Below are 19739 nucleotides of genomic sequence, written 5' to 3'. Positions count from 1 at the left end.
GAGGGGAAGTTGGGGCCACAGCCTAAAAGGCCTGGGGAAGATTCTGGCCTTTCTGTTCCCGGGGAGGAGCACTGGAGGGGTTGGGGGGATGCAAGGGAACCCATGTTCGGCCTCAGGCCAGTCATTTCACTTCCCTCATCTGTTTCCTTGTCTGTTAAATGGGAACGAGGAATGCTCTGGAAGCTGCGTGTGGAGCCCACGTGCAGGCTGGCCCAGGGCACAGCAGAAGCCTGTGATCACAGGTGTACTTGATACTGTCCAGGGTCACGTCATGTTTCGGCCCAACAGACTTCATTCTGGGCCCTAAAAAGTAAACAGGGCCTGCCTGGTAAACACCCATCATTTGCTGTAACCCCAGAGTCACTCTCAAGGATCTGTTTCTCAACAGCCATAGCCTGACTGTCCAGGCCACTGGCCCCACCTGGCGGACCAGAACTTCAGTGACTCCCCCTCCCTTCTGGGCTTGTGCATGAGGACATTCCTCCTTTATGCACTGGGGCCAAACACTGTCCCTCACCCGCCATGGCACCCACACCACTGGCTGCACCCAGTGGAAAGCAAGGACCCAGCTCTGGCCACACCCAAAACGGCCCTGCAAGACTGAATATACAAATGGGCAGCCAGCAGAGCATACGGAAGACGGAACTTTGTCCCACCACCTGCAGCGACCAGCCCAGGAGACCAAACCCCCAACTACCCGCCCAGCATGCAGGATGCCCCTTTTCCAGTTAGCAGCCTCCCCTGCCAACAGCCTCCAGTCGGGGCACACCTGTGCCTTCTCTTTTCCCACCAAGAATCGCTCCTACTCCCAGCATGCCTTTGAGCCTCTGCTAAATGCAGGTCCTGGTGGTGGACCCCTCCTTTGCTATGGCCAGTTCTGAATCAAGGCCCTTGCCTGGTCTCACAGGGGAGGCCTTGGTTTATTCCCACATCCCCGACGACACCCGAAATGTTGACATGATCATTGGGACCTGGCAGTCCCTGCAACTGAGCAACCCCATCACCCCTAACACCCAACACGGAGAACGCGTGGACAAGGGTCATGAGGCTGGCACCCTGGCATGGACTCAGTCTCAGGCTGGGGGTAATGGGTGAATTCCTGGGCCAGTGGTCAGGGGGCTGGAGCTCCCACCAGGAAGGTACATGGCTGTGTGGTCTTGGCTCCTCATTAATATCCACGAATAAACAGTGGATTTGCCTTCGAGTCCCTCACAGTTTAAAGGCTCTGGTTTTTTTGTTTTTGTTTTTTTTTAAGGTTTTATTTATTTTGAGAGACAAAGCAAGTAGGGGAGGGGCAGAGAGAAGGAGAGAGACAGAATACCAAGCAGGTTCCGGACAGCAGGCTCCGGACTGTCAGCATGAAGCCTGACGTGTGGCTCGAACCCACGAACCATGAGATCATGACCTGAGCCAAAACCAAGAGTCAAACACTTAAGCAACTGAGCCACCGGGGCACCCCAAAGGCTCCGTCGTTTTAATGCTCTTACTCGGGGGCTGCCACAAGAGTTCCAGGCAGCCTGAGGCAGGGGAATGACAGGCATGAGCTCTCAAGGTTCCATCCCCAGGGAGTCAAGCAACCATTCAATTCCATCAAGGACGGCCAATCAAGCCCCTGGCTTGAGACCAAGGCTGCGGGAGGCATCCCTCTAACCTGGCTGCAGCAAGTGTGACAGGCTATACCAGGTGACCCGGCATTGAGGTAAGTGCTGATGTTTGCGCAACACAACAGGAAGTGGAAAGGCTGCCTTTAGTTCGGCTTACACAAACCAGCACAAAGCAAATCTGAAATACTGATAACATTGTACCAGGGTAATTTCTTGTACTTCTCATTTTATTCTTCCTGTCACTGGGACTTTGTCTTTAATTTATAAAAACAGAAACTGCCCAGTGCCCTCCAGCTGGTAAAGGGGCACCTCTGGGCTTTGAACCCGGCACTGTCTGCTTCCGATTCTGCTCTGGAGTGTCCGCACATCCAGCTTTCCCAGTGGCTTTCAAACCACGCTCTAAGAGGCCCAGACCTTCTGCAGAGCCACTCAGGGCCACGTGCGAGGTGAGCTGAGGCTAAGGGGGCAGAGATCCAGTCTCCCTCTAGTCCTGTCCCAACCAGGCCAACCCTACCTCACTCTGTTTTATATATATCGAGGCTCTGTAGGAGTCTTCTCTTGAACTGAAATTTTTGCTACTGAAGGAAAAAAGGGAAGCACTGTCACACGGTGCACTCAGCCCAGACTGCGCACCGACGCGGATGGGGAAATGGACGCAGTGCTGCTCTCACGGGGGACGTGCTGCAATCGATCAGTGGGACGGCTCCAGGGTGCAGCTGGGGGTGGCTGTCACCATGCTCCTCATTGATTTTGGTTCTGGGCCAGGCCGCGGCTGAGTGCTGTCTGCTGAGGTACAGGACAAGGCCCCACTGTGACCAGGAACAACTGCCCTCTGGCAGGTGGCGGGTGACAGGAGAGAAAGCCTGAGAGCTGGAAAGGGCGGGGGACTGAGGGCAGCAGGATGGACCCCTGAACTCACCCTTCTGGAAGCCCCAGCGGATGGCAGAGCTGTGGCCGGAGGGCCTGCTGCTCCTGCGTCGTTTCCTTCCCACCATATCCAAGACTGTCATCAACTTTGGTTTCTGGGGCTTCTCAAACGTGAACTTCCCTGTGAATCACCTAAAGGGCTCCTTAAAGCCCAGGTCTGAGGGCGCTTCTCACAAGCTCCAGGGCGAGACTCCCAGCGGGGCCTGCTGTCCTAGGCAAGGGCCAGAACATTAAAGGGATCCCAGGCCCATGAGTGAGGTGGCCGAGGAGAAGCAGCTTCTGAGGTCAGGTACCTCACCAGGTACGGGTGGGGCCACCTGCATAGCCCCTCCACAGCCCACCTTGGAGGACACCTCACTTCCAAATCTCAGAACTAGTTTCTCAGATGGAGGAGTCTGCTAACCTTATTGTGGTTTATTTTGTAATTTATACATGCATTAAATCATCACATTACACATCTTAGGCTCATACAGTGTTATGTGCCGATTAGGTCTCAATAAAGCTGGGGCACAAATAAGTAAATCCCCAACTAGAGCAAATCTGGGGATACCAGGCAGTGCACTAGGAGGTTTTCAAAACCACAGAGTCATCCCAGAGGAGTGACTTTATCCAAATACAAGGAGTAAAACATTTTTATACTAAGACACGTATGACTCTTCTATGAAGATAAGGCAAAATTTGTATAAATAATTATGACAAAATATGTGATTCACTCCAAAAAAAACCGTCCAGCTTTCCCACTTGAGGCCACGCCCAGTGCAGTGGGGGCTGGCTCCCCCTCCTGTGAGCAGAGAGCGGGAAGCCTGGCCTTATGAGAAGGCATGTTCATGCAGGAACCAGCCTGTCCCTTCGGGAGCTGAGGGTCCTCAGGGGCCTGGGGCTGTAGTGGGGCTCACTGGGCACTGGAGGAAGAGGTGAGAGGCAGAGGACCTCTCGGATGAGCAGGGTTTAGAAAAGCAAAAACGCCTTCCCAGCAGAGAGGGATTAAGTCCCTAAAGAATTCTACATAACTGAGTAGCACAACTGAGGACCCTGGGCAGAAGCTTCCAGGGTCTTGCTCTGGGGCAGTTATCTGGGAGGAAAAACTCCATACGTGATAAACTTCCTCACTGCCCGTAACAGCAAAAACGTACGGAAACCACCACAATGCCTCAGGCAGGCCTGGCAAAGCCATGTGCAGGGCATTGACCCAACAGACTAGCACAGGATTAAGAATGTAGAAACCTATTTGCTGATCTGGAAAGACCCAGTACATATGCTGGAAAAAAAAAAAAAGAGCAAATTATAGAGCGGTGCACACAACATCACCCCATTCTGGTATTAAAAATGTATATCCAAAAGCTATACCTCCATGGCAAAAGGCCTTTTTGCTGTGTTTTCAATTTTTCTGTACTAATCTGTATTATTCAAGTTACAATTAAAAAATGGTTTTAACAGAGTGTTTCCAGCGGAAGGCAGAACTATTACAGTAGAACTCCACCTTTCGCAAATGTGTGAAGTCTCTACAATAGAGTTAAACATGAAAATGACGCAGGACATGGAAAGCGACTGTGAGAGAATCCACTGTGAAAAGCACAGCATAAAAGGCATGTGTGCTGTGCATGTAGTGATGTGGGTCATGCGGGGACACAAATGCCCAAAACCCTGTGAGCAGCAGGAGAGCAGCAGAGTTGTGATGGGCTGAGTGAAAGCTCTTTCTATCTTTAAGCACTTTCTACTGGTGTAGCAAGTCGTCTTCTCCCTAATCAAAATCAGGTTTAAGAGACAAAGAAAAGCCCGGGCAGTCCCTGCACGGGGCTTTGTGCTGGCGACCTCCCCCCCTTCCGGCAGCCCTGTGGTGGAGCGACAGCGCCCCACCGGGTCCAAGGCAGGAAGGAATCACGCCTGTCACCTGGAAACGTGGCTGCTCTGGAAAGCCAGGCCCAGATGGGCACTGGGGGTGGGGGTTGGTGCACATCTGGGACAGCGGGTGCCACATCTGCAGAGGAACTGAGGGCAGGGTGGGGGATGTACATGCAAAGTGTAAGTCTCCGGCAAAAACCAGAATGCTCCCCACTAAAGGGCAGGGGGGACAGCACTGTGCAAGAGTCAACAGGCCCACCTGGGTGCCCTCGCAGAGGCCAAGGGGGAAGCCTGAGTTCAAGGTGGGGCTCTGCCACATATGTATGAGGCTCAGCCAAGTGCCTGCTCAACTCTCCTCAGTTTTCCCATCTGTGGATAATCCCAGGCCCTGCCCACCTCCCAGACTGCAGAATGACTGGAACCGAGGGACAGTGCATGCAAGGGGAGGGCACTGAGTCCTGACTCTGCCTTTTGTGGTTGCATGAATTTGGATGAGCTACTTGTCTCCAAACTTCAGCTTACACACACACACACACGCACACACACACACACACACACACACACACACACAGAGCCTGATGCCTCTACTGGCTTCCTAGAGTACCATTTCCCAAACCAGACCCACACAGGTCCTGAGAGCAAGGTGGTGTGTCATGACCTTTAAAAAAAAACAACAAGAGAAATAGAAGTATCTATTCACGAGAATGGGAATCAGTTCTTGGCATTTACCAAGCTCTCAAAAAATGTTAGTTTTTACTTTTCCTGATGGGACCAACAGAACTGACCACTGTCACACAAGTCATTAAAGGAAAAATTAGCAGGAGGTCTTATTAGACCTCTGGGATCCCTTTCAGATGCTAAGCTTTCCCAGGATTCAGAAATCAGCACCCCCCACCCCTGCCACCCCGGAGTGCAGAGCTGGGGACAGTGCTGGGGGCGGGGGGGGGGGGGCGAGGGGGTGGTCCCAGATGGCTGACACATCTCCCGACAATCTGCTACTGAAATAAGTAGAAAATTCAGGGCGGCCCTTGCCAACCCCAAAGAGCATTTTCCTACCCAAAAAAGGAGCCGCTTTGCTAAGCATGACCCTCAGCCAAAGGCTGGCGCAAACCACTGAAGTCCTTCTCCGTTTGGCTTTACGTGTGGTTACTCAGAACAACAGAGAGCATGAGTTCAAACAAAGCCTTATCTTTACCAAAATAAAGCCCAAGAAGGGCCTGCAGGTTGTGCAAGGCTGATAAGGAGTGCCTATTACAAACTGTTCCCCAAATAACCTCACTGCCTCTTCCACAGGGCCGCTGATCCCTCATCCAGGTCAAGGTGGCCATGGAGGGCCAGGGGGACCTGACTCCTGGGCACCAAGGCGCTGCCTGACTTCCGGCTCTGGTGCCGTGTCTCCCAGAGCACCAGATCTTTCCCAAGAGTGAACCCTTGTCCCCTGTAGGCTGGTCTCACGGGGGCCCTGAAGCCACCCCTCTTGTGTGTGCCCTGCCTCACATCCCCTCCAGGAGAGGAAAGCTGGCGGATGGCGGGCAGAGTTTTCTGGACCGTGATTTTCATGTCATTTAAGTGGAACTTGCCCCTCCCTAATTTCTGGAACAGGACCTGCGAGACGGGTCTCCCTCCCCTCGTCTGTTGGCTGAACTTCAATCTCTCACCAGGGCAGAGGGAGTGTCGCTGCGGGTCTGCAGCTGGCTCTGCGGAGGTGTTGGGGCAGCAAGCTGGCACCATGAGAAGGGCGGTTGCCACAAGAGCCCTAAAGAGAGGTGCTGGCAGTGCTCTATTTTCACTGCAGGAAACTGACAAGGGTAAACTGCCAGGGATACACGCTGGCAAGTGGCAGAGCCAGGATTCAAGCCCAAGCAGCCTAGTCCACACCACAGTCCAGGGCTTTGAACTGGATGTGAATCCCAGTACCATTATTTACCAGCTGTCTGGCCTTGTGCATGGCACTCGGCCTCTGCGGGCTTCTGTTTCTTTAATCTGTAAAATGTCCCATTTTACAGCATCTGCGTGCAGGCAGGGCATCAATGAGGCACAGTATGTGAAGTGCAAAGTACAAAGCCCCGTGTGTGGTAGGTGCTCAGAAACACCTAGGAGTTCCTACCTTGCTTCTCACAGGTTTGGGCCAAGCAGCGGTGAGGGCCCTCGAGTGGCTGAGTCTGTCTGCTTGGGAGGCCCTTCCCACACACCTCAGCCTGTGCCCATCAGACAGGCCTTGGGAACAGATGTCTCTCTGGGCTCATCCTGCCTGTGGTCCCCTACTCCCAGCACAGGGTGGTCCTGCAGTGGGGGCTTGGGAGCAGCTCAGTGACTGGCTAAGGCAGTCAGAGGGCCAGGAAAGGAGAAGGAATCAGATGACAGAATCAGGACACTAAGGGACCACCAAGACCGCAGCTGGCTTACCTCTTCTTCTCCAGCCAGCATACGTGTGTATGCACCTGTGTGCGTGTATGTGCATGTAAAGGGGACACAGCTGACTGGCTAGGGGACCCCAGGGCTCACTCTACCTTCTTCATCACACAGTCAGCACCCTGAGGGTTATCAGTCTCCTCCACCCATGTAACTCACAGGCCTTACAACCGCCTTGGGGGAGGCAGGGCCAAGGTAAACACCCCTGCTTTAAGAACAACGAAATGCAGCCCAGGGCGCTCCAATCACATGCCACAAGTCACAGGCTATCAGTGGTGACTTGGGTGGAGACCCGGGGGCTCTTGGGCTGCTGAGGTGGGGTGTCAGGGGTCGGGACTCCCAAGACTCAGTGCGGAGCTGGAGATCAGGGGCCCGCCTTGGGGCCAGGGAGAAGGCAATGCCTGAGCCTAGCTCTAAGAATAGGCATGTCGAGAGTGAGTAGAGAGCCAGGTACATGGGGTGATGATCCAGAGAGACAGGTTTTCTCAGACTCTTGGGACAGAGGATGAGAAGAGCCATCACCAGGAACAAGCCAGAAGGAGGGCCCATCTAGGATGGGGAGACCTACCGCATGATGCCCAGAGGGTCCAGTGCCTCTTCCTCTTCCTCCTCAGAGGATTTCCCGGCATCCTGACCCTGCAGGCCTGGGATGGGTAGACCCTCATCCTCCGTTTGATCCTGCTGCTTGAAGAAGTCAAAAGCCTCCCCGTCGTCCCGGGCCTGGTTGTGTGCCTCTAGGACAGAGACATCTCTGCTGGTGAGGTCCGCAGCCCCCGGGGATCTGGTGCCTGTGGAAGGAGACAGAAGAGGGCACCTGACACCCATGGCAGGGAATGAAGAGGCATCGCATCACACCCAAGCTCCTGTGCCAGGACCTGAGCTGGGGGCTTCCTACAGCACCCTGAGACCAGGGTTGTGGGTCTGAGTGGATAAGGGGCAGCCTGGGCTCTGAGCCCCTGCTGCAGCCTGTCGGGGGTGAAGCTCCCCAGCGAAGCCTAGAGTGGAGTGGTTACAGGGAAGAGCCGAGGAACAGGTTGGCATCACAGCAGCGGCCGAACCTGCACGCCCGGGCTAAGGGCTGGACAAGCCAGCCAGCGTGCATTTGCGGGGCGTATCAGGGAGCTCCGTAATCCAGTGAAGATCTGCTCCAAGGGTCTGGGCACTTAGACTATGAGCCCAAGGAGTGCACAGTGAGCTTGCGGAAGATTTAGCACAAACTGTTAACGGTTCCATTACAAACTGGCTTACATCAGCGCTTCTCAAAGCATCCGCTGACGGATGTCCATGATGTGGTAACAAGGAAAGGGAGAGCAAGCATCCGGAAACTTCCATAACAGCTTGACACTGTCACGATATCCAAGCATGGGATTTTTGTTATTTGTGAAAATATCTGTCTGTGACAGATTGGGAATATAAGAGCTAGTCCTTCCCCACAGATGGATTGAGAAATGGGTTTAGACCACTTGTTCATCTATACCTAAACAGCCACTGAGTGGTAGATATTTGAAAGCAGTTCCTTCTTAAAAAATACCATTCTTGGGGCGCCTGGGTGGCACAGTCGGTTAAGCGTCTGACTTCAGCCAGGTCACGATCTCGCGGTCCGTGAGTTCGAGCCCCGCGTCAGGCTCTGGGCTGAGGGCTCAGAGCCTGGAGCCTGTTTCCGATTCTGTGTCTCCCTCTCTCTCTGCCCCTCCCCCGTTCATGCTCTGTCTCTCTCTGTCCCAAAAATAAATAAACGTTGAAAAAAAAATATATCATTCTTAAGTAACGAACTTACAGAACGCATGGCACATAGGGTATGAATACGTATATAAGAGTAATATGTGTTACTGTAATAAGTAAAACTAAGCAGTAATGATACACTGCCTTATGTTATGCTTTGCTATTGATTTATTAGGACAAATGTGAAAATACCATTCAAAATGTCACGAACCTTCAATTTCATGTAACAGGCATCATGTAAAAAGCATTTTACAGGTAGGGGCGCCTGTGTGGCTCAGTTGGTTAAGCCTCTGACTTAGGCTCACGTCATGATCTCACAGTTCGTGGGTTTGAGCCCCGCGCTGGGCTCTGTGCTAACAGCTCAGAGCTGGGAGCCTGCTTTGGATTTTGTGTCTCCCTCTCTCTCTACCCATCCCTTGCTCATGCTCTGTCTCTCTCTCTCTAAAAAACAACAAATAAACATTAAGAAAAATTTTTTTAAAAAAGCATTTTTCAAGTATGGATTTATTTAAATATTGTAAAAATCTCATGCGAGAGATCCTGTTTGCACCTGCACTTTACAGATGAAGAAACTGAGGCACAGAAAGGCTAGGAAAGTCAGACCACCTTGTCCTGCTTCTCCATAACAGAGGGGGCCAGGAGATCGGGAGTTCCCCCCAATTATGGATCAGCTGGAGTCCCCATCTCACAGTCAACACAGACCATTGGGAGGCAAACAGGTTGTGATCTCATAGCAAACAACCCAGGGCCCACAAGCCCATGTAGGGGGGATGGAAAAGGAGAGGAGAAACCTGGGCTCTGCAGCCTTACCCAGTCCCAGCCTTTTGTGCATTCACTGGTTTTGCTTTTATTCCTCACCCCTTAAATTTTTTTTTTCTTTTTTTTTGGGTGTATTTGCTATTTGTTAATTGTCTTCTGAAAACCTCCCATCTGTCTTGTGAAGCTTAGAGACCACGGTCATTAGGAAGAGTTAAACAGAATGGTCCAAAGAGGGGAGAAAGTCAGGGGGAGAGTCCAGCACCTCCTGATGGGACCTCTCCCCACCCAGGGGTGCACAGGCACTTCATCTGCCTTGGACGGCAAGCCTGGACGGCGCCCGGGTGTACCAAGTGGGAAGGAAAACGTCAGCCACCCTTGTACAGCACTTCCTGCACAGCAGGCTCTGTTCTACATGCTTCACACGTGTGAGCTCACTGGATTCTCTTGCCACCTGGCTGCCAGGCATTGTCCCATCTGACAGCTAAGGAAACTCGAAGGGGAAGGAGGTGGCTGAGGACACACACTACAAGGGTTTGAAGTCCCTGCCACTGGGCCAGTGTGGGCTGAGCCTCCACCTGTAGCCATACCCAAAACACATCTGTGGGGGGCAAGCTGAGGGAGATGTCCCCAGGGACCAGGTCCCCAGGCCTGGCTGGCAGGAGGCAAAATGGGGTGTGTGTGCTGGGGGCGGAGTGGAGTCAGACTACAGAGAACACCCTGTATGAGCCCCATCTGGCACCCAGGCAGTCAGTCCTCAAAGACCAGGTGCCAGCCTCTCCCTGCCCACCACCACGGCCGGGCAGCGGGTAAGGCCCACCCGCCTCAACAGCCTGGCTGAAGCTTCCTGACTGCAGGCAGCAGCTGTGGACCCATACTGGCCCAGCCAGGGCAGTGAGGCCTAGTTCTGGAACAGGGGAGACCTCAGGGGTTTGGGACAGAGCCTCAGGTACCTAAGAATTCTAGCAGCTCTGGGCTTCCTGCCAACTCGGCGTCCTTTGAGACACAGCGCAGAATCTCATTGAACAGGACTCTCCTTTCCCGGATGTCAGACTCCCCAACGAACAGGACCTTCCTGGGGAGTGGGGGAAGGCTGGCCGCGGGGTAATGACTGCTCAGTTTCTGGTAGAACTCCTCGATCTCGCTGTACTTTTTGGAGACCTGGAATGAGAGGGGCATGTGGTTTCCTGAGTACTCTCCCCCTTGCCCCAACCAGACAGCCCAGAGGCCGGGCTGTTTGGAGAGCCTGTCCCCAGGACAGGTGCCTTGGGGCACCTCTGACCCTCCACCCATCATCCTTCCTCGGCTCCATTCTCAACACCCCTAATCAGTACTAGGCTCAATTATGAAAGTCTGAGTAGCCAGAGAGAAGATACAGCCATGGTGGATTCCAGGCACTGTCACAGGTCCAGGTAGAGACATTTGGCACAGGGACCCTGGCCCGGCCCACGGGCGACCAAGGAGGCCGGCTGCCTCCATTCTGGGCCTTCAGCAGACTGGTGGGGTGACCTCATGGTTTGGCCAGCTGTTAGGTCATCTTCCGACAACCACATGAGTCACCTTTTCTCAGCACAGATCTCTGGATCATATTCCCGCGTGCAAGCAGCAGCCTTCTAGCTGGAACCATCCCTACAGGGCTCCAGTGGAGAAGAACCAGATATTACAAGGTTGTTTCTCAGCCCTGCTGTCAGCCAGAACCCCAATGCACACTGGGACCTCGGGGGAGCAGGTCGGCAGGTGGTGCCAGGCCACCAGAGTCACCCTGACACTCAGTTCCCAGCTGAGTTCACACTCTATGAGGCCACCTCTGCATGATCTCTGCCCCACAAGGCTCAGGCCCTGCACGGAGGGAGCAGCCGCGGCACAGTGGGTCGGAGGTACTGCCGCAGTCTGTGCAACCCAGCGGGGGTGCTCAAAGGGTCACCTGCTCTGACCACACACCCACCCATCAATGGCCCAGCATCCTCCCTTGTCTTGGGCTCTGTATGCTGGGCCTGGCTCCCCAGCAACTCTGACAGAGCACTGAGCATAAAAACAGAGATAGACCCACCTCTGCTCCCGGGCCAGGGCCAAACCTGCGGCACAGCACTGAATGCTGGTGTGGCTGAGGACGCTGGGGGTGTCTGGAGGTGCTGACATGAGACCTGGCGATCCCGGTGCACAGCTGTGTTGGAGCGCACGGCCCTGGCTAACTACAGCTGTCACCAGAACCCCCAGCCTGTGAGGGTTTCACATGCCGGCAGGTGGCTGGAGCACTGGAGGAATTTAGTCCCCCAGTCCCCTTCTCCACCTTCCCCCCGCCAATGGGGAGTTCCCTGGGCCAGGCGGCTGCAGCCTGCAGTTGTCAACTGGATCTGGAGCTGGCTCCAGAGCTGGCTCTGGCTCTGGAGCTGTCCTGAAAACAGCCCTCAAGGAAAAAAGTAAGAGGATCCTTTCAGGAAAGAGATGTAGGTTCTAATCCCTGGGTCCTGAGAACAGTGACTCGGCCCAATCAGGGAAGCTGTGACCTTGAGGATTGAGCGCCCTCTGCTGGCCTGACAGCCCCACGCGGGTCTGGCCCTTGGACCCAGCAGGAGTGGAATGGGGTCCTGGAAGCTTCAGGTTTCCTGAGCACTGATAGTGTGAGAGGCCAGGAAGTTTTAACTCAGGGGTGCCTTCCCGCCCCCGCCCAACCAGGACCCACATTCATCAGTGTTCCAAAGCAAGGGCTTCTCAAGCAGCTTCCTGAACAGCTGGGAGAAGAGGCTCGGGGAGAGGCCATGGGTGCAGAGATGTGAGCTACTGTTCACCTGGGGCCACCACAGGCAGGGTGCACAGCACTGCTACCCTGAGCCTCTCCGGGGGAGGCGTGTGTGCTCGTACCGCCAGCACACGTGGGCGCCGCTAAACAGCAAGCACACCCAGTGTCCCTTTTTGGGGGCTGTTTTACTTTCTGATGAGCAGTTAAATTCATGTTTTTATTGAGACATGTATCCTTTTCGGGAATAGAATGCAAAATGCTCCCCCCTCCTTTTTTTAAAGCTAAATCATGAAACTTCAGAGATTTCGTGGGGGATAAATGCATTCTCCTCCACCCTCGCAGGTGGTTCAAAATGTGTGAGAAGCCCCTGCACGCATGGCCATCCATACACGCACTTAACACCCTTTGCAGTTCTCACTGGCCACAAAAGACTGGCACCAGGGTGATGCACGGGGGCGTAAAGATGTCTCCACCATGGTCTCTCACATAAGCATGGCCCTCTGTGCAGGACTCAGACCTGCTGGGATGCTCCTCCAGGGCTCCCCGGATGTTGCTTCTCTCTTTTGCCCAAAGACACGCACCTCAGATATTCTCTTCTGCTCCCAGCCCTGAAAACGTGTGTGTGTTCAGCTCCACGGTGGGTCAAGTCAGATGATCAGGAGTTGCAAAACCCCAGCACTCAGAGCCAAGCAGAACCAGACCCAGCACCCGAGATTAGACCTTGATTCTCCCTAAACGTCATCAATTTAAGTGGGCACCTGGCTGGCTCAGTCGGTTAAGCGTCCGACTCTTGGTTTCGGCTCAGGTCATGATCTCACGGTTTGTGAGTTTGAGCTCCGCAATGGGCTCTGCGTTGACAGTGCGGGGCCTGCTTGGGATTCTCTCTCCCTCCCTCTCTACCCCTTCCCTGCTCTTGCTCTCTCTCTCAAAATAAATAAATAAACTTTTAAAAAAAGGTCAATTTAAGGAGCAAATGAAAGACATCGTGCTCTTTTCGATGCTTCCCATGCGTTAAATATCCTGTAAAGACCGTGCCATACGTTTTTCTCTCTTAGAAGGTGATGTCTCTTCTAATAGGTCACCAGAGCTAGGTAATTCATGGTTTTCCTTTCTGTCCTGGCTGCCAGGAGATTCAGAACTAAATATGTGCAAACCTGTAGCTGTTGATCCTGTCTGTACCACAGGACTCTGGCTCATTTTACCTTTAATTAAAAGCTCTCTCTTCCCTTAGCTCCTGCGACTCCACGATGCCCCCTTCTCTTCCCTTGGCCTCAGAGGCTCCTCCTTCTCCGTGACTGTCCCTGAGCTGCCTGTGTGTCTGGGGCTTCCTCCTAAACCCTTCCCTTTGCCCAGTCCCTCACTCCAGCCTGAAGTGTCTGTGGGACACTTCAGACTCCACACATCCCCCTTAGACCCGCCCCTCCGCCAGTGCTCTACAGTTGGTGCAAACAGTCAGCCAGCAAATGATATGCATGTTACTTTGGAAATACTGTATTTTACAACTCTCTCCCTCCCTCTCACACCAACTCCTGCTGGCCTGCCTCCAGCACTCCCCTGGGGCATCACTGGACTCGTGACTGGGCCCCCTGCCTCCTGCCCGGTTCCTTCCAATCCAACTCCACTCCCCACCAGATGGGCTAGTGAGTCACTCCCCTACTTCAAAGTCCTCCTTGGCTGCAAGACAAGTCAGGCTCCCTACACGCCCTCCGTGACCTGGATCCTACCCGTCGTCACCCTCATCTTCTACTTCATCCAGGATGACACTGAACTGTGCACAGTTCCCCACACACAACACCCTGTGTCCAACCTCCATGCCTTTGCTTACCCCCCGCCCTCTGCCTGGGATTCCCTTCTCCTGTACAGCTCTATGGGATCGCTCCTCACCTCCAGAAATCCTCCAGAACATTTCTCAAGGGTGGGCCAGGTGCTGCTCCTCTGCACAGCTACAGCCCCGTGCGCTCCTGTCATGGCCTGCACCTGTCTCTTTACCAGTCTGTCTCCCCTCCGACCATAAGCACCTGAATCGCTCTTGTGCCCTTACCACCCAGCACACTCTGGCTAGAGAAGCGCCCGCTCCCTGATGCTGCTCACACCTGTGCACCTGGCCCCCGGGCCCCCTCAGGAGCACCCTGGCAGAGCCCCCAGCTCACCAAGAACTGGACGACATCCTCGGGCCTGTGCTTAGCCGACTTGAACGCAGCCAGCCGGGTTACCACCAGGATCTGGTACTCCACGTGGCCTGACATCATCTTGCCCCGCACCTCCTGGTGCTGGGGCACGGTCAGGTCGAGGCCTGTGTGGACATTCTGAACTCGCCTGCCAAAGGGAAAGAAGGCAAAGGAAGCTCAGGTTCAAGTCAGCAGGCTTCTCGAGTGAAATGCAGACAGGACCTCGCGGTGGCCCTGCAGGCCTGGGGTACGAGGTTCCTCTGCTGGCTGTCCTCAGCGGTCACTGCCCCACCACACACCGTGCCTCACGGGGCCTGGCTGGTGAGCCCCAGGCCTGGGCCCTGCCCTTGGGCTGCTCCCGGACAAGGGGCTGTCCCCAGCAGGAAAACGAGTGGGAGCGGAGGAGATGCACCTCGTGGAAAATCACCAGTGGGAAGGTGTGTTAACATACTCAGTTCATGTGCCCCTGAAGGATGGAGGGGATGCACGCGGGGGCAGTATTCCCACCAAGGAAAGTGCCTGGCTATCTGCACACAGTGCAAGAATGACTACTGCCAGGAACTTGGGCAGAGACACATCTCTTCAGCTACCTGGGGGGAGGTGGGGGGCAACCTGGCTACTACAGAACCTGTCTAGCAGGGGGAGGTTGGAGAGGGCGCTGAGTGCAGGGCACAAGGCACTGAGAAGACCGCTGTACAAGGTTGTGAGAGGGTGCTTGGCCAAACATCTTGCAGAATCTGTAAACGCTACACAAACGTACTGAATTGTATGGGGGGCCAACAAGTCACGAGACATTTTCTCTGAAGTGAGAAAAAACAGTAAGGATGTCCTCATCCTCCGTAAGGGTCTGATGCAGACCCATGCAGGCAAATACACATCATGCAAACACCTACGACAGGACCCCTCCTCATCAACGTTGAGACCTATTATGTGCTGGGCAGGACTTCCAGAACACGAGCAAAGGGATGCTCTGAGGAGGGCGCTTCCGGCTAACACTGACCAGGGCAAGGCCCTCTCCCTCTCTGCCTAATGTCCCAAAGAGAGTCAAAGACACTCTCCCCCAGGACTCCTTCCACCTCCATGCTAGCACACGACACTGTCACCATGGTGATGCCGTCTGTCACCCACCAGAGAGGACAAGTGCATATGAAGAGCATACATGCACTGACCACACACCCCTGCACACACACATTTTCATGTGACACAAGGCACACAGTAATGAGCGCAAATCAATTAGGAAGGCCCAGGCGAGCCCAAACGTAACCCTGTGAGATGGAAAAACACACCTAACATATCAGCCTTTTTCCTTTTGCCAGTAATCACACGAGTGCGCTTGGCCTGATGCTGAGTAGAGGCCGTGCTGCTCCCGGCTTTGAACACGGTGTCCACGGTGCTCCAGTTACTAGCGCGGGAGCGCAGAGCGGACTAAACGTGAGCCTGGTGGCAGCCCGCACTGCTGCAGGCTCTGCAGGCTCTAAGGACCTTACCTAAGTCACTCCCGCTCTGGCAGCTCTACAAAGGGACACCACCATTTCCCCGAGAGGGAACCAGGCACGATAAAGGGGGTCGGCTGCCCAGGTCTCAGCAGGTCAGCCAGGGTGTCCTCCCAGGCAGTTGCCCCAGAGCCCAGTGGAGGGCGGCAGGAATTGGGATCATTATGCTACAGAGCATAGGCGGGAGTGCAGAGGAGGGGGGCCTCTTGGCGGAGGAAAGAAGGCGTGAAGGAACCCTGGCCTCTCTGCTGAGAGGCACCTTCTATCGCCAGCGGGGCTCACTCTCTCCCTCTTAGTACCACACACCTCCCAGGTCTTTGACCACATCGGGACTTGTAGTCCACGGTCCCACTGCCTTCCACTGATGCTCCTGTTCCTGTCACACCTCCTCAGCTAGGAGGTCCTGGTGAACCACGGTTTCTGGCCTCCATTCCCCTGCCCCATCCTGAAGTCTCCAGTTCTCTGCCTCCTTTGTCCTGGTGCCCAGCAGCTGCACGGGACTGGGATAAACACACAGAAGTGCCACCTGGTCCCACCTGAAATTCACCGCCACAACCTGCAAGCCACAGCCTAGGCCTGGCACCCCTCCCTTGGTCTAGACTTAGGCTTCTCAAAGTGTGGTTCCTGCCACATTGGTGTCACCTGGAAAATTAGGCCACTGAATCAGAAACCCCGGTGGGAGGGGGATACCAATAATCTTCGTGTTGACAACTCCTCCGGGTAACTCTGATGCCCTGAGCCTGACTCACTCACTCTCCCACCCACCCTAGACGGCAGGCAAACTTTTGCCATAAAGGGCCAGGTAGTAAACATTTTAGGCTTTGCAGGACATATGGTCTCTGTCACAACTACTCAACTCTGTCATGTGGCATGACAGCAGCCAGACAATACATAAACTTTATTACAAAGGCAAGAGGTGGGCATGATTTGGCTCACGGGTACAGTCTGCCCACCTATGCTTTAGACCAAGCTTTTTGAACCACAAGTGCATCTAAGTCGCCTGGGGAAGCTGCCAGTATGCACATCAGGTCTGGGGTGGGACCCGAGAGTCTGCGTTTCCAGCCAGCTCCCAGGTGATGCTGACGCTTCTCAGCTGCTCCTGAGACCCGCTGAGCAGCAAGATATGGCATCTAAGCCGCCTCTCTCAACAAACCCCCAGTAAACCCCCAGTACCCGTTCTCGCCTGACACCCCTGCTTCTTGGTTCACTGAGAAAGGCAGCAATCGCAGAAATCCCCAAGCCTCCCCCTCACAACTGGCCTGCGTCCCACTGGGGACAAACTGGCCAGCTCCTACCTGAGGCCATCACCTACTCAAGGCAGGCTCATGTAAGTCTTCCCCCTCCCCCTGCCTTCTCCTTCTCCCTCCCCCTCCTCCGGCTCTCTCTCCCCTGAGCACACTGTCCCCTTGCTCCCAAGCCCACAGTGCCTTACCGCCTCACCCAACACTCCCCCAGGCCCACTCCACTCCAGCCATGCTGGCCTGCTCGCTAGTGCCCAAGCACCCTCTGCCCCAGGACATTGGCTCTGCTGTCCTCTCTGCTTGGTACAGTCTTGCTCAAGATAGCATCATGGCTCTCTCCCTCACAGAGCTTGTCAGGATCTGTCCAACTGCTACTCTATCAGAACAACACTCCTGGACAAAACGGCACACCAATAAACCAGCACTCACTCCTCCTCTTTTTCCCCTACCGTTTTATTTTCCTTCATACCATTTATCATCCCTGACACATCATCCATTTACCTCCTGTCCAGCTGTCCCCACTAAAGCTCCATGAGATGGGCTTCATTTGGGTGACTGCTGTACCCTAGAATCTGAACCAGTACTTGGCAAAGAGTAGCTATGCAATAAGTAGCTGGTGGGTGAATGCAGGTGCGAACCCTAGCGGTGGGGGGCTGCGCTGGAGAGCTGAGTTGGGGCCCAACCGTGAAGAGCCTGCCTGATGGCTGGTCTCAAGCCTTTGGAATTACCCTGTGGACGGCCCCTCGGGTTTGCCAGCACCTGCCAGCAGGACGGAGTGAGCACTACCCGACTGGCCGTCATCACCAGCACGTTGAGACCATGAGCAAGCCCCGTCCGGGCTGGGGCAGGGAGGGAAGCCACCTACCTACCCCCTTCCCAAGCACCCAGCACCAAAGTCACACTCCATCTGCGTGTGGCTGAGCGGGCGTCCGTTGCTGGCCCTACTCATACCTGCCAATCTCAAACCTCCTTTTTGCAGAAAATAAAGCAGGCTCAGGGACAGGTGACTTATGTAGGACCAGGTAAACCTCTGCTGCCAATGAAGACACAACCTGTCACTTCACTGCATCATGCAGAGGACACCAAGCAGGTTCTGGCATCAGGGTTTGCTTACAGAATTACATTTTCTAGACCTCAAGCCACAGGGAAGTTCAGGTTACAGCGGGAAAAATAACAGCTGGGCTAGGCAATACATTCATTTAGGCAATAAACTGTCGTCTTCGACCAAGATTTTGTGTAGGGGGAACAAGAGCGGTGTATCAGTGAGTCAGTCACTCTGCGGAAGAGTAAAAGCGTGTGCACCCCAGGCTTTCCAGGATCCACCTTGCCCTGGGTCCTCCCGGTCTGGGTCAGGGTGGGCCCACACTGCACCTTCTGCCTCTGGGGCCTTTGCTGTCACTTGCTCTTCTCCCGAGCTACCTCGTGAGCAGCTGCCACCTCGTCTCTCCCCTCCACCTGGTTCACTCCTACTCTCCCTGCGGGACGGGACGCGCACTCCCGAGCAGTCTGGGTCTGATCAGCCCTTGCGCCGTGTTCCTATGGCAACCTGCACCTACTCCCCACACCATCGCTCCCAGTCCCGGCTAGGTCCCGCTTCGCACCGCCCCCCCTCCCCCACCCGCCACTCGCCGCAGGTCCGTGTTCATTCCGTCTCCCCTGCAGGGCCGGCCTTTTCTAATTCACCCGCATCCCCAGGGCCGCGCACCGGGCCCGGCACAGAGTGAGCACTGAAAGGAGGTATAAACTAGATTTTCAGGCGAAAAAGAAAATGAACGCACGTCGGCAGAGAAGGGCAAAGGAGACCCCCTCTCTGCCCGCCTGCGGGACTAGCCAATCCCGGCCTTCCACTGGGTCTTGGGCCAGTTCGTCACCCTTTCAAGGGCCTCAGTTTTCCCCATCTGTAAAACGGGGATACTCAATGCGCCCACCGCTCCTGCAGGACGGTGGGGCGGTCCACCCCAGAGAACCTGCAGGGCCGCAGGGAAGGCCGGGCCGCGGGCCCACGGGGTCGGCCGCCTCCGCCTGCTCCTCCGACTGGGCGCATCGGGCTCGTTCGCGCGCACCCGGAGTCCACGCTGCCCGAGACGCGGCGCCGCGCACGGGGGTCTGGCTCACCTGGAGGTGACGAGCACCGCCGGGGACTGCATGACCGCGGCGGTTCCAGGCGGGGCGCACGGTCACGGGACCCGCTGGCGCCGGCGTCGCCGCGTCCCCGCCCCGCGCGCTCGGCCCGCCCCGGCTCCGGCCCCGGCCCCGGCCCGCCCCCTGGTGGCCACCAAACTCGGCCTGCGGCCGCCGAGAATTTCCAGCCTTTCTGGAACTTTGGGTGCTGACTGAGCACTGACCGCGGGAGGCTTGGGTCCACCTGGGCTATGCCCCCTGTCCCCCCCGCCGTGCCCCCCACGCCCCCCGCACCCCGTGCCCGAACCAGTATCCTGAGCCAACCCAGTGGCCAGAAGGCACGCAAGGAAAAACAGAGGAGGCCCGTCGGTAACCCCAAGCCACCCGTTTCACCCTTAGGAGTGCCCAGTGTTCCGGTTCAGAAGGTAAATAACCTGGCTCCTCTGCCTTGGGGAGAGTGTTGGGAAACAACGCAACCAGTGGTCATGGCCCCGGGACCATGGCTCAGAGGGTCAAATTGGGTAACTTTACAACCCAGTGAACAAGATCAGTTAGACCCATTTGTGGGGCGTTATCTGAAGAAGCAGCAGCCACTCCGAGGCCTTCCAGGGCCTTCTCAACAAGAGCTTCTCAAAGCTCTTTCCTGTCCCCTGCTAAAGAGGTGTTGTTCTGACCTAGTCCCACTCCATGGAAGACTTGGTGAGACCCCTGCA

The 19739-nt window shown here is 55.3% G+C and overlaps 1 protein-coding gene across 1 annotated transcript in view; it reads right to left on the bottom strand.

Moving 5' to 3' along the window:
• HS1BP3 (HCLS1 binding protein 3) overlaps nucleotides 1-19145 on the bottom strand; it is a 30543-nt gene extending 11398 nt beyond the window's left edge. The window contains exons 1-4 of the mRNA XM_003984469.6: nucleotides 19021-19145; nucleotides 14154-14319; nucleotides 10217-10424; nucleotides 7354-7573 (exon numbers count right to left, since the gene is read on the bottom strand). Of these exons, the coding sequence (XP_003984518.2) occupies nucleotides 7354-7573; nucleotides 10217-10424; nucleotides 14154-14319; nucleotides 19021-19052 (626 nt within the window). The 5' untranslated portion in view covers nucleotides 19053-19145. The remainder of the gene's footprint in view (nucleotides 1-7353; nucleotides 7574-10216; nucleotides 10425-14153; nucleotides 14320-19020) is intronic.
• Between the last annotated feature and the right edge of the window lie 594 nt (nucleotides 19146-19739).

The sequence above is a fragment of the Felis catus genome, chromosome A3 (genome assembly GCF_018350175.1).
Source record: "Felis catus isolate Fca126 chromosome A3, F.catus_Fca126_mat1.0, whole genome shotgun sequence".
Lineage (NCBI taxonomy): Eukaryota > Metazoa > Chordata > Mammalia > Carnivora > Felidae > Felis > Felis catus.
This window is presented reverse-complemented; position numbering and strand designations above follow the sequence as displayed.